Genomic DNA, 13,502 nt, shown 5'->3' with positions numbered 1-13,502 from the left:
GGAATACATAACAAGACAACAAAACCGTTCCCCGGCAACGGCGCCATTTGAAAGGACGGGATTTTGCACGCGTGTCGTAGGCACGTGTCCCTTCCTATTCAACAAGATTTATAAGTTCCCACTTTCCAAAATACTATTAATTAGCATATGGTAAGTTAGGGTGTCGAACCCACGAGGAACGGTAGCATCCATTATGTATTTCCACACTTAGAAAGGTTTTGGCGATGCCGCCACGCTCTAAATTGGGGGTGGGAACTAAACTACGAAATGTAAATAAAACTTAAGCAAAGATTGGGAACTAAAAGTGAAAATAACATGCAAGTAAAAGAAAGCATTTAAACTGGAACGCAGACTGGGCAAGTTGATAAACTGGACAGTTTGGCAGGAAAATAGAGCAGTAGCAAGAAATTTTTTGCACTTGATGAAAATAAAAACAAAACAGCAACAAGCATGGACATTCCTAAATTTAGAAAGCAAAAGAAACTAAGTTAAAAGGCTAAGGAAATAAAGTAAGTGTTATCACCTAATGGAAGCTAGAAACTAGGATTGTGACCTTAAAAAGTGGCTAAACTAATTAACTCCTAAAAGCTAAACTAAATCACATGTCAGTGGAAGGTGGAGTGCAGAAATTAACTAAGCTAAATGGCTGCCAAAAGTGAAAAGAAAACATGTACTAGTTGTCTCCTAAACCCTATTACCCAAGGTGTAAAACCAATGGATAAAAGCCTACAACTAAAGGTTCTTTCACTTGACTTTTTAAAAGCTAATTTTAACTACTAATCCTACACTAAAAGCACATAAAGGAAGTGAGAGAAGAGACTACTTGGCTGCTACATAACTAACCAAGCAAGAGAAACACCAAATCATCAATTAAACTACCTAAACATGCATTGAAAACATCAAATGAAAAGCTGAAAACTAAAGCACTTAAACATGATGAAAGAAGCTTCAAGAACACTTAAACATGGTGAAAAGAAAATGCTTGAGAAACTGATTTTCAAAGCTTGAAAGAAGTTTTAACTAAACAAGAACATAACCAACACTAGAACTAAACAACAAGCTAAAACCGAAATTCAAACAAGAGCTAAACTTAAAGCACATTAAACACAAACACTTTGAGAAATTACTACTTGAAATGAGCTTTTAAAACAAGAACAACAACAATAACTAAGAGTGAGATTTATGCAAAAGAACTACAAAGTTAAGAACAAGCAACTAGAGAAAATAAACACTACAACTAAATTACTACTACTTCAACCCATGGTGAACAAAGATCTTGGCAGCCTTGAAGTTGAAATCTCTCTTCTTAAGGAAGAGAGAAATATTCCTAGAGAGAGAAAATAAAACTAAACTAAAGTAAAGCTTTGTGGTCAAGTGGTTAAGTGTTGTTGGCAAGTTAAGTACTTTTAATACATATATCCAATAAAAGATATTTCCCCTTCTTTTTTGCTCCCCAAGGGCTGATATGGGCGTGTGTAGCAAGTGGGACATATCCTTGATAAGTGTGTGGAAGTGGCTTTAGTCATTTTCCCGTCAGGTTCAAACTGGCCAGTTCTACAGCTTGGGCAGTTTGGGTCTTCTTTGCCTTCTTCCTTCACTTTCTTCCATTCTTTGTCTTTTTGCCCTATTTCTTGCATGTTTTCCTCTTTGTGCCTTCATTAAGTAGCTTCCGAACTTAATGATCCATTCCCTGCCAAAATAGCATCTTCTCATGCAAATACTCAACTAATAAGTACGAAAAGTGATCAAATCCGAGTGACGAAAACTAGCCTATCAGATAGTTTTCTCTAAGTTTGATAACAATGTGCTTCCCTTTTGACTATAATATATTTACTTGTTAGTATTTGTAGTGCTAATAAAATAGTGCATCAAACGTCTATACTATTATCGATCATTATTTAAGTCCACAATTATAAATTAAATACATGAGAGGAATCATAACCTACATATATAAACCGAATTACAAATTTACATTCTTCAGTGTTATTATGGCAATTATGAGCAGGTGAAAAGTTGTAAATTCTATATAGATTCATTTAGTATAATTTCTTACCACTTTTTCTTAGCTTACCCCTATACCCCTATTATATATAGATCTTTGTACTAAAACTTGTTACGATTATATCAAAAACAAGTTCATGGCCATAGCTAAGAGAAAAAAGGAAATAGATTGCTTAATTTCCATGCCTCTTTGTAATTAATGATAATGATATTTACTAGGGCTGACAATTTTTGGCACGACACGATAACACGACATAAACCTGCACGAAAATAATAAGTATGTATCTAAGCTTATTGAGTTCGTGTCCTTATCGTGTTGACACGATAACGACACGAAAATTTGGTGTCGTGTTCGTGTTACATGTTAAGAAATAATATTAATATATTATAATATTATTTTTTCAAAAAAAATTTTAAATTAGGTTTATTCTAATGGAGCACTTAGTATTAGCGTGAAAATAGATTGTGAAAATAGATTTTTCATTTTTCGTATTATTATAGTGTCGTGTCATATATGTGTTGTTATCGTGTCGTGTTGACCCGAAATGGTTCGTGTCGTGTTTGTGTCTAAGGGTAGCGGGTCGTGTTCGTGTTCGTGTTTGGAGTTTTCTTAACGGGTCGTGTTCGTGTTTGTTGTTATCGTGTCGTGTCGTTATCATGTCGACACGATAATGACACAACACGCACGATTTGTCACGGCCCTAATATTTACTATAGAGCTATTAAATAATTACGGCTCTAAAACCACTTGTTAGGCCATTATAATTTACAAAAGAAACTTAGTCTCACAAAATTATCTAGAAAAAACCATGGTCAATTGATTTGTTTCAATAACATTAAACACAAGTTGCTTGGGGTAGCTAAGATCAAAAAAATGCAAATAGAGTTCTCAATTCCCGCGTGTCTATATAACTAATGAATAGTGACAATTAGTGCAAATAGAGTTCCGCTAAGATCAAGATAAATGCAAATAGAGTTCTCAATTCCCGCGTGTCTATATAACTAATGAATAGTGACAATTAGTGCAAATAGAGTTCCCAATTCCCACGTGTCTATATAACTAATGAATAGTGACAATTAATGCAAATAGAGTTCCCAATTCCCGCGTGTCTATATAACTAATGAATAGTGACAATTAGTACAGAGCTTTTAAATAATTGCGGCTCAAAAACCCACTTCCTTTATCTTAATATAATAATACAATCTCGCAAAAATCTGTATGCTATTTATAAGAGTTAAACCTATCATAAACAAAAAAAAAGACTTCTTGTTCTAGAAAAATGATGTCACTTATTTTACTCTTATTGTCTATTCCCGTAATCTTTATTCTCTACTTCCAAACACGAAAACCTAAAAATGGCAACAAACTCACACCACCCGGCCCACCGGGGCTGCCGATCATCGGCAATATGCTCCAGATCGACGGTCAGTTTCTGTACACTCACTTCCAGCGCCTCTCCAAGCAATATGGTCCCGTCATGTCCCTCAAGCTCGGAATCCGACGCGTCGTTGTGATTTCCTCAGTAGAAGCAGTGAAAGAGATCTCGAAATCATATGATGCCATTTTCTCAGGCCGACCTTCTCTTGTCGCCATGAATAGGCTGTCGTATAACGGCATAGATATCGGGTCTTCGGACTAGAACGACACGTGGAGGGAGATGAGGAAGATCTCCACCCTCCATCTCTTCAGCCCGAAGCAAGTTCAATCATCTTACCCCATTTTCAGAGATGAAGTGAGAAAGATTATGGAGAAGATTTCTAGAGATGCCTCTTCTTCCACTGTCGTCAATTTCAGTGAGACGACGATGTCGCTTTTACGTAATATCATGGTCAGACTTGTGTTTGGGGTACATGGAGGTGATCGTTTAAACGTTCTTCTCCGCGAAGTTCTGGTCATATATGCGGCCTTTTTTGTGGAGGATTACTTGCCTTCGCTTCGATGGATTGATAGGCTCTCTGGAATGGCTGCAGCGCTTGATAAGATTTTTCACAAGTTGGATTCTTTTTGTCAAGAATTGATTGAAGAGCATATGAATCCGAATAGGCCAAAATCTATGGAAAGTGACTTCATCGGTAGTTTGTTAAGGATTAAAGAAAATGGATCCTCTTCCTTTCCTCTTACATTAAACCACATCAAAGCTGTACTAGTGGTAATGAATTTTATATTGAAATTACATCTTGATATAATAATTTGAGAAACAATTGCTTAATTACGAGTTTGCTCGTAGGATATTTTAATGGGAGGCAGCGACACGGTAGAAAATGCTATAGTGTGGACAATGACGTGGTTGATGAAAAAGCCTTTGGTGATGAAGAAGTTGCAAGAGGAGATAAGGCGGTTGGGCGGAAAGAAAGATATGATCGATAATCAAGACATAGAGAAACTTCCATATTTGAGGGCAGTTATAAAAGAGGCTTTCAGATTGTATCCACCAGCTCCACTACCAGTGCCAAGAGAGACTACTACCAAGTGTACTGTAAATGGTTATGAAATAGAAGGTGGAACTATGGTGTATATCAATGTTTGGGCTATTGGGCGAGATCCTGCCGCGTGGGAAAATGCGGATGAATTCTTGCCGGAGAGGTTCTTGGAGGGTCAGAATCCGGAGTTGGTAACGTTTGGATTCGGGCGGAGAGGGTGTCCGGGTATGGGAATGACGATGGCCGAGGTGGAACTTGTGATGGCAAATCTTGTATACAAATTTAATTGGGAATTGCCGGTTGGAATGAAGGAAGAGGATATTGATTTCGAGTGTAAGCCTGGAGCAGCACTGCATAAGAAGAATGATCTTTGTCTTGTTGCCACGGTTGTCATATAAAGTCTAGTATTTTAGACAATAATGATCTCTATGAATAAAGGATTCTAACTAAATGAATCCACCGAGACAGTATTTTTAAATATTATCATCATCTATGTAAATAAAGGATTCTAGCAAAATGAATCCATCAAGATTCAAGACAATATTTTGAATGATTATACTTACATAATCATAATAATGAGATCTATTTACCCATACTTTTTTTCTTCTTAATAGCTCTTCCTTTTAATTCAGAGTGAAAATCATACAATACTATTTTCTATTATCTAGGTTTGATGAGGAGGATAATCTATGTGTGCACAATTATATTCTCTATTGTATTAATCAAGCTTTGATTTTTATGAATTTTGGAAAACTAAAAATTTCAATAACATTTTTTAATGTATTAGAATCAAACTAAATATATAAATCGAAACGAACAACGCTAAATGTGTTTCAAACGAGAGTGATGCTCACATAAGGAGCTCACATAGGATATGTATCATATCATTTCTCTATATAAGGTATACGTATAGAGATGTAGAGGATTGCTCTGCAGAGCAACAGTTTCTTTCATTGATTTTTTTTTCATTTTCTCTTTTGATTTTTTAGTTTTAAATTATTTTAAATTCATTTTACTCTAAAATTATTTCATATTTCTTCATAGATCTGATTCTCTAGTAATCATTTAAAAAATATTTAAATATAACTTATAAATAAATACAACTCCCTCCGTCCCACAAGAATATGCACTCTTTTTTTAGTCCGTCTCACAAGAATATGCATTTTCTTATTTTGAAAACTCTTTTCACTCAAATGAAGTGAGACTCATTCTCTACTAACAATATTTTAATTACTTTTTCTCTCTACCTCTCTCTTACTTTCCCAAACCCAAAGTGCATATTCTTTGGTGACGAAGGGAGTAGTACTTATTTATTACAAAAAATAAAATATTTAAATTATAATATATTATATTAAATAAATAACTAAAAATTACTATATTTTGTTATTTTGTACTATTCGACCCCATGAGTTTCAATTTCCGGATTCGTCATTGCCTGAAGAACTGGACGTCGAGGAACATGCTAGCGTGTTGCTCCCTCCTTTAGAAACACTTGGCACCGTGGAGGAGACCTGTGTGAGGGATAAGTTGTAGAGTCGTGGTGCAGAATTGGATAAAAAAATGAGGGAGAGTGATTTGATTGAATGTTAGTTTTAACTTGCTTTTGTCACTTAATTGCTTATGCTATTCAAGAGCTATATCTCTTCTCTATGAGATGGTTAGTCACAAGGGCGAACCTACATGGTGCATGGGGTTTCATAGAACCCCCACCATTTGAGACGAGCATATATAAAATATAGAGGAATGATATGCTACATACTTTATGTGAGCACCACTCTCATTTGACGCACGTTTAACATTGCTTATATATTTAGTTTTATTCTAATACATTAAAAATGTTATTGATATTTTTAATTTCATAAAATTAATAATAATGAAATGCACATAGTGAGTGTATTGTGGTAATTAACCAGTTAGCTGCAGTGGCTGTGATTGTGAAGACTGTGCGGTGGCCCACTCTGGTGTTGAAGTTCAAAAATGGGTAAAAGGTTATTGTATATACACGCATATGAAAGATGGTTTTACAGTTTACTAAACTCTAACACCTTTGTTGTAGACTTTAAACTCATTCATGTAAATATATCCTTTGTTGATTCAAATACTTTTATTCAAGTACTTAAAATATGAAAAGACTTGAGTCTTTTGATAATATTCGACTATATTTGACGTTTTTTTTAGAATAACTTAAAATAAAAGGTGGAAAAAGGCGTCAGTGTTACAAATTCAAAATAAAAAACAACACCAGTCAAGGTAGATAGATGCAGGATTTTAATATTACGGGGTCCAAACTACTTTAACTATTGTATATTTTCAATGTCAACCACGATAGAAATAATTCCGACTTGAACATTACATAATTAAGATAGAGAGGAATAATGAAAGATAATAATCTGGAACAATATAAATTAAATATATATATATAGTAATAATGGCAATATTGAAATGGTTGAAGCTTATATTTTTTAAAAATGAAAGCGTAACTTTAAAAATAAATTTACCAATATTATATTATATATATAAGGTGATGAATGACATGCTACATACCTTATGTGAGCTCCCTATGTGAGCATCACTCTCGTTTGAAGCATGTTTAGCATTGTTCGTTTCGATTTATATATTTAGTTTAATTTTAATACATTAAAAAAATCTTATTGAAGTTTTCAATTTCACAAAATTAATAAATATCAAAGCTTGATTTACTTGTTTCTCTATAACTTTGAATAAATTAATAAAATAACAAATCAAGCTTTAATTTTTATGACTTTTGGGAAACTAAAAATTTCAATAACATTTTTTAATGTATTAGAATCAAACTAAATATATAAATAGAAACGAACAACGCTAAATGTGCTTCAAAAGAGAGTGATGCTCACATAATGAGCTCACATAGGATATGTATCATATCATTTCTCTATATAAGGTATACGTATAGAGATGTAGAGGATTGCTCTGCAGAGCAACGGTTTCTTTCATTGTTTTTTCATTTTCTCTTTTGATTTTTTAGTTTTAAATTATTTTAAATTCATTTTACTCTAAAATTATTTCATATTTCTTCATAGATCTGATTCTCTAGCAATATTGAGTCAAAAAACCATACGCACAGTTTTTTAATCCCAATAAAATTTCATCTGCTCAATAAGCTCTTTCTATCAATTATTTCTCAAGATTGAGATTCCATAACATTTTTTTTCCAAAATCAAATTCCACTACACATCTAATATTGTAATTTCTCACTTCTAATATATAAATAATCTCATATTTGCAGATAAATGTAAATCACACACGGAGATTGAAATTTCCCAATGTGTTTCTCTCCAAACACAAATCATGGTGGAATATCAAGTTCAGATTTGGGGATTTCAAAAAAGAAGATTCAAAATTTGAGAACAAATCTGACAGCCATGGGCATTCTTAGTAGTCTGTAATTGGCAATTGAAAGTAGCATCACTGAAAAAAATAAGAATTTAGCAAAAAAATTTAGACACAAATTTGGAAGAGGGAATTGCAAAAAGAGGAAAAAAAGATAGAGAATCGATTAAATTGTAGAAGAAAAAAAACGAGGGGAGGCGTAGATAATTGAAGAGGGGAGGCATAGAGAATCGTAGAAAGAAAGAAAAAAGAAGGGTAGCGTAGAGAATTGAAGAGGGAAAGCGAATTGACTAAATTATAGAATGGAAAAAACAGAAAAAAAAAAGAGAGAGAGAGAGAGAGTTGAAGAAGGGGGCGCTCATGTTGGTGCTCATTTTAAGCGCTCAGCAGATTATTCCTCTGGACATGTAATCAAATGCAAACTCTAAATATGGTGGAAAAGTAAATCTATAAACCTACTCATTTGATGGACTGTGATTTTGAATTCTATATGAGACGTTTGGCCTTACGGATAAGAGTAAAATGCAATGTTTGCGAAACTTTTACAACCTGGGAGTTGGACATCCCTGGCTTCTGCCAGAGCTATTTCTGTGGAATAAGGTAACCAATCTAGAAAGGAAAGGCCATGGGCCTATAACTACATTGGGCTTTTAATCATTTAAGCCCACAAGACTAAAATGATTGGGCTATGTCAGCGAATGGCATATTTGGTTTGAAAAACTAGCGACATGAAGATTTCAAACTTTATTGCAGAAATATAGCTTTTAAACATTGACTGATAAAATGTTAGCTGAGTTTAAGTAAAGTACAGGATATCACATGAAAATTTGGAGCATTCAATAAGTCAATAAAAATTATGCATGATCGATAACTTACAAAACGACTCCATAGCAGAGAATACCTGGCGTTAATGTCTGTTTTATCGCGAATCAAGTGCTCCAGTCGATCGATCATGTCATGATGTCGAGCTAGAAAAATGCACGACGGTTATAGCTATTGTTGTTTATGAACCTAATTAGCATGAAAATCATTTGTATTTTTTCTCATGATTTTATTTGAGATGTGCCGTTGTTAGTGTTTTATAGGATATAGTGACTCTCTTGTCTGTAAGCCAAGCTCAAACAGTGGCACACTTGAAACTCAACTTGAGATTCATTTCATAACATAGAATTGGAGCTATGAAATTGGAATTAAAGGCTCCAATTCTAATTCCATTAGTTTGATATCACAAAAATGTATAGAATTATAATTGAATTATAGTTTCAAGTTTTTCAATTCAATGATTTAAATTCCATATCAAAAGTAGAAAATTGGAATTCCAAATAGTCATGAAATTAGATAGCATCACTATATACCCACTATACAACATTTCACATACACTACACACATTTCACACACTACACAACATTTCACATACACTATACACATTTCATACACTACACACATTTCACATACACTACACACATTTAACACACACATTTCACACGTTTCACACACTACAAAAATTCACATACTACACACACTACACAAATTTCACACATTTCCCGCACTACACACATTTCACACACTACACACACTAAACAAATTTCACACACTACACACACTTCACACACGTTTCCCACACTACACACACTACACAAATTTCATACATTTCACATACTGCACACATTTCACACACTACACACATTTCACACATTTCCCGCACTACACACACTACAAAATTTTCACACAATACACACACTTCACACACTTCACCACTACACACATTTCACACACTAGACACACTGCACAAATTTACACACATTTTACACATTTCAAGCATCCGATATTTGGATTTTTTTTCATTTTAGATTTTTTTTCCGATCTGAATAAAAAATTGAAATTTTCCAAAAGTTTAAACTAAACCAAATTTGAAATTTTAGTTCGGGTATAGTGTGCGTATTTTGGGTATAGTGTGCGTAGTGTGTGTATTTTAGGTATAGTGTGCGTAGTGTGTGTATTTTAGGTATAGTGTGCGTAGTGTGTGTAAAATTTGTGTCGTGTGTGTATTTTGTGTGTAATGTGTGTAGTATATGTATTTTGTATATAGTGTGTTTATTTTGTGTATAGCATGAGTTTATAGTGTACAGTGTGTGGAGTGCGTTTTTTTGTATAGTGAGTGCAGTGTGTGTATTTTGTGTATAGTGTGTGTGTGTACAGTGTGTGTATATTGTGTGCATTGAATTTATGTTGTGTATAATGTGTGTAGTGTGTGTATATTGTATGCAGTGTGTGTATTATGTGTATAGTGTGTGCGGTGTGTGTATTATGTGTATAGTGTGTGCAATGTGTGTATAGTATGTGTATTTTGTGTGAAGTGTGTTTGAGTGTATATTTTGTGTATAGTGTGTAGAGTGTGTGTGCTCAAATTATTCAAATTCAATTTCATATCAATTACTTCACTTTACCAAACATATGATTTGGAATTGAATTATAATCCTTCCAGTTCAATTCCATAGGATTCCAATTGCAATTCAATTCTAATTATGCGTACCAAATGGAGCCTTAGTATAATTTCATACCATTTTTTTCCTAGCTTACCCCCATACATAAATGGAGCCTTAGTATAATTTCATACCATTTTTTTCCTAGCTTACCCCTATTGTATGGATCTTTGAACTTGTTACGGTCATATCAAACACAAGTTATTGGCCATAGCTAAAAGAAATTGGACCATTATAATTTACAAAAGAAACTTATTCTCACCAAATTATCTTGAAAAAAACCATGGACAACATATTTGTTTCGATCACATTAAACACATGTTGTTGGTGCGTAGATAAGAGTAAAATAAATGCAAATAGAATTCCCGAAATTCCACGTTTCTCTATAATTAATGATAATGAAAATTAGCGTAGAATTTTTAAATAATTGCGGCTCAAAAATTAGCGTAGAACTTTATCAGAATAGAATGCGGCAATTATGAGTAGGTGCAAAGTTGTTAATTCAGTATGATATAGATTCATTTTGTATAATTTCTTACCATTTTATTCTTAGCTTATAGATTCATTTTGTATAATTTCTTAGCATTTTTTTCTTAGCTTACCCCTATTATTTAGATCTTTGGACTTACACTCGCTATGATCATATCAAATACTAGTTGATGGCCCGTTGTTAAAAGAAAGAAAAAATGGAAATAAATTGCTTAATTTCCATGCCTCTATCAAATTAATGATAATGACATGTATCATAGAACATTTAAATAATTACGGCTCTAAACCCACTTATTAGGCCATTATAATTTACAAAGAAACTTATTCTCACATATATTTCTTGAAAAAATGTTGGTCAACATAGTATTTATTTCAATCACATTAAATACATCATGTTGGGCACAGCTAAGAGCAAAATAAATGCAAATAGAATCCCCTAAATCCTCATTTCTATATAAATAATGATAATGATAATAGCATAGAGCTTTTAAATAATTGCGGCTCACAAGCTCTTTTCCTTCTATTATTAATTTTATTATCTTAATATAATAATACGATCTCCCAAAAATCTGTATCCTATTTATAAGAGTCAAACCTGTTGTATCCCAAATAAAAAGAAGAGACATGTTGTTCTAGAGTACCATTTTCGTATTAGTCATTGTATATTCGTACATACGACCTCAAAAAATAGATAAAATGATGTCACTTATTTTACTCTCATTATCTATTCCCATAGTCTTGTTTCTCTACTTCCAAACACAAAAACCTAAAAATGGCAACAAACTCACACCACCCGGCCCACCGGGGCTGCCGATCATCGGCAATATGCTCCAAATCGACGGTCAGTTTCCGTACACTCACTTCCAGCGTCTCTCCAAGCAATATGGCCCCGTCATGTCCCTCAAGCTCGGAGTTCGACACGTCGTTGTGATTTCCTCAGTAGAAGCAGTGAAAGAGATCTCGAAATCATATGATTCCATTTTCTCAGGCCGACCTTCTCTTGTCGCCATGAATAGGCTGTCGTATAACGGCATAGATATCGGGTTTTCGGACTACAACGACACGTGGAGGGAGATGAGGAAGATCTCCACCCTCCATCTCTTCAGCCCGAAGCAAGTTCAATCATCTTACCCCATTTTCAGAGAGGAAGTGAGAAATATTATGGAGAAGATTGCTAGAGATGCCTCTTCTTCCACTGTCGTCAATTTCAGTGAGACGACGACGTCGCTTTTAGGTAATATCATGGTCAGACTTGTGTTTGGGGTACATGGAGGTGATCGTTTCAACGTTCTTCTTCGCGAAGTTCAGGTCATATATGCGGCCTTTTTTGTGGAGGATTACTTGCCTTCGCTTCGATGGATTGATAGGCTCTCTGGAATGGCTGCAGCGCTTGATAAGATTTTTCACAAGTTGGATTCTTTTTGTCAAGAATTGATTGAAGAGCATATGAATCCGAATAGGCCTAAATCTATGGAAAGTGACTTCATCGGTAGTTTGTTAAGGATTAAAGAAAATGGATCCTCTTCCTTTCCTCTTACATTATACCACATCAAAGCTGTACTAGTGGTAATGAATTTTATATTGAAATTACATCTTGATATAATAATTTGAGAAACAATTGCTTAATTACGAGTTTGCTCGTAGGATATGGTAATGGGAGGCAGCGACACGGTAGGAAATGCTATAGTGTGGACAATGACGTCGTTGATGAAAAAGCCTTCGGTGATGAAGAAGTTGCAAGAGGAGATAAGGCGGTTGGCCGGAAAGAAAGATATGATCGATAAACAAGACATAGAGAAACTTCCATATTTGAGGGCAGTTATAAAAGAGGCTTTGAGATTGTATCCACCAGGTCCACTATCAGTGCCAAGAGAGACTACTGATAAGTGTACTGTAAATGGTTATGAAATAGAAGGTGGAACTATGGTGTATATCAATGTTTGGGCTATTGGTCGAGATCCTGCCGCGTGGGAAAATGCGGATGAATTCTTGCCGGAGAGGTTCTTGGAGGGTCAGAATCCGGAGTTGATATCGTTTGGATTCGGGCGGAGAGGGTGTCCGGGAATGGGAATGGCGATGGCCGAGGTGGAACTTGCGATGGCAAATTTTGTATACAAATTTAATTGGGAATTGCCGGTTGGAATGAAGGAAGAGGATATTGATTTCGAGTGTAAGCATGGAGCAGCACTGCATAAGAAGAATGATCTTTGTCTCGTTGCCACAGTTGCCGTATAAAGTTTAGTGTTTTAGAAAATAATGATCTCTGTAAATAAAGGATTCTAACTAAATGAATCCACTGATACAGTATTTTGAAATATTATACTTACATAATGATAATAATGAAATCTATTTACCCATGCCTTTTTTCTTTGACTTGCCTAAATTTAGCACACCAATATTCCGCAAGCTAGAGTATCGTACCCACAGAGACTAAGAATCACTTGAATACCTCGAATTATAATTGTTCACTATCTAAAACAACTACTTAAATTAGTAAAAGTAAACAAAGTAATGGACAATTTGGGTTGTGTCTCCAGGATTGCTAGAAAAGTCTTGACACTATGATAAACCATCTCTCAAATGCATCTATCTAGTAGATTAGACACTAACTAGCAAAAGCTTCTTCTAATAGATAAGATTCTAACTCCTTAGAACATTCGCAACGGTGGCGCCGTAACCCGCGTCCGTCCGCGCCGTTGGCACGGACGTGTCTCTCCGCCGCTGCGCTCGCGCCGTGCC

General features: G+C 34.7%; 2 protein-coding genes across 2 annotated transcripts; both read left to right on the top strand.

The window, feature by feature from the left end:
- Positions 1–3,252: 3,252 nt before the first annotated feature.
- On the top strand, positions 3,253–4,963 carry LOC121751955 (cytochrome P450 71A9-like). Its single transcript, XM_042146790.1, has 2 exons — positions 3,253–4,151; positions 4,230–4,963. The coding sequence occupies exons 1-2, from the start codon at positions 3,660–3,662 to the stop codon at positions 4,818–4,820; spliced, it is 1,083 nt and encodes a 360-aa protein (XP_042002724.1). The 5' UTR covers positions 3,253–3,659; the 3' UTR covers positions 4,821–4,963.
- A 6,359-nt stretch (positions 4,964–11,322) lies between these two features.
- LOC121751951 (cytochrome P450 71A9-like) lies at positions 11,323–13,120 on the top strand. The gene is made up of 2 exons (XM_042146785.1): positions 11,323–12,329; positions 12,408–13,120. Exons 1-2 carry the CDS (start codon positions 11,460–11,462, stop codon positions 12,996–12,998), a joined length of 1,461 nt encoding a protein of 486 aa, XP_042002719.1. The 5' UTR covers positions 11,323–11,459; the 3' UTR covers positions 12,999–13,120.
- Positions 13,121–13,502: the final 382 nt, after the last annotated feature.

The sequence above is a fragment of the Salvia splendens genome, chromosome 10 (assembly GCF_004379255.2).
Source record: "Salvia splendens isolate huo1 chromosome 10, SspV2, whole genome shotgun sequence".
NCBI classification, from domain to species: Eukaryota; Viridiplantae; Streptophyta; class Magnoliopsida; order Lamiales; family Lamiaceae; genus Salvia; species Salvia splendens.
The sequence above is the reverse complement of the archived record's forward strand: the minus strand, read 5'-3'. Positions and strand labels throughout refer to the sequence as shown.

What these genes read in the sequence shown, in the direction of transcription:
- LOC121751951 (XM_042146785.1), top strand. Translation starts at nt 11,460, where the DNA reads ATGATGTCACTTATTTTACTCTCATTATCTATTCCCATAGTCTTGTTT. An exon ending in ACATCAAAGCTGTACTAGTG is followed by an intron (nt 12,330 to 12,407) that starts GTAATGAATTTT and finishes GTTTGCTCGTAG; the next exon opens with GATATGGTAATGGGAGGCAG.
- LOC121751955 (XM_042146790.1), top strand. Translation starts at nt 3,660, where the DNA reads ATGAGGAAGATCTCCACCCTCCATCTCTTCAGCCCGAAGCAAGTTCAA. An exon ending in ACATCAAAGCTGTACTAGTG is followed by an intron (nt 4,152 to 4,229) that starts GTAATGAATTTT and finishes GTTTGCTCGTAG; the next exon opens with GATATTTTAATGGGAGGCAG.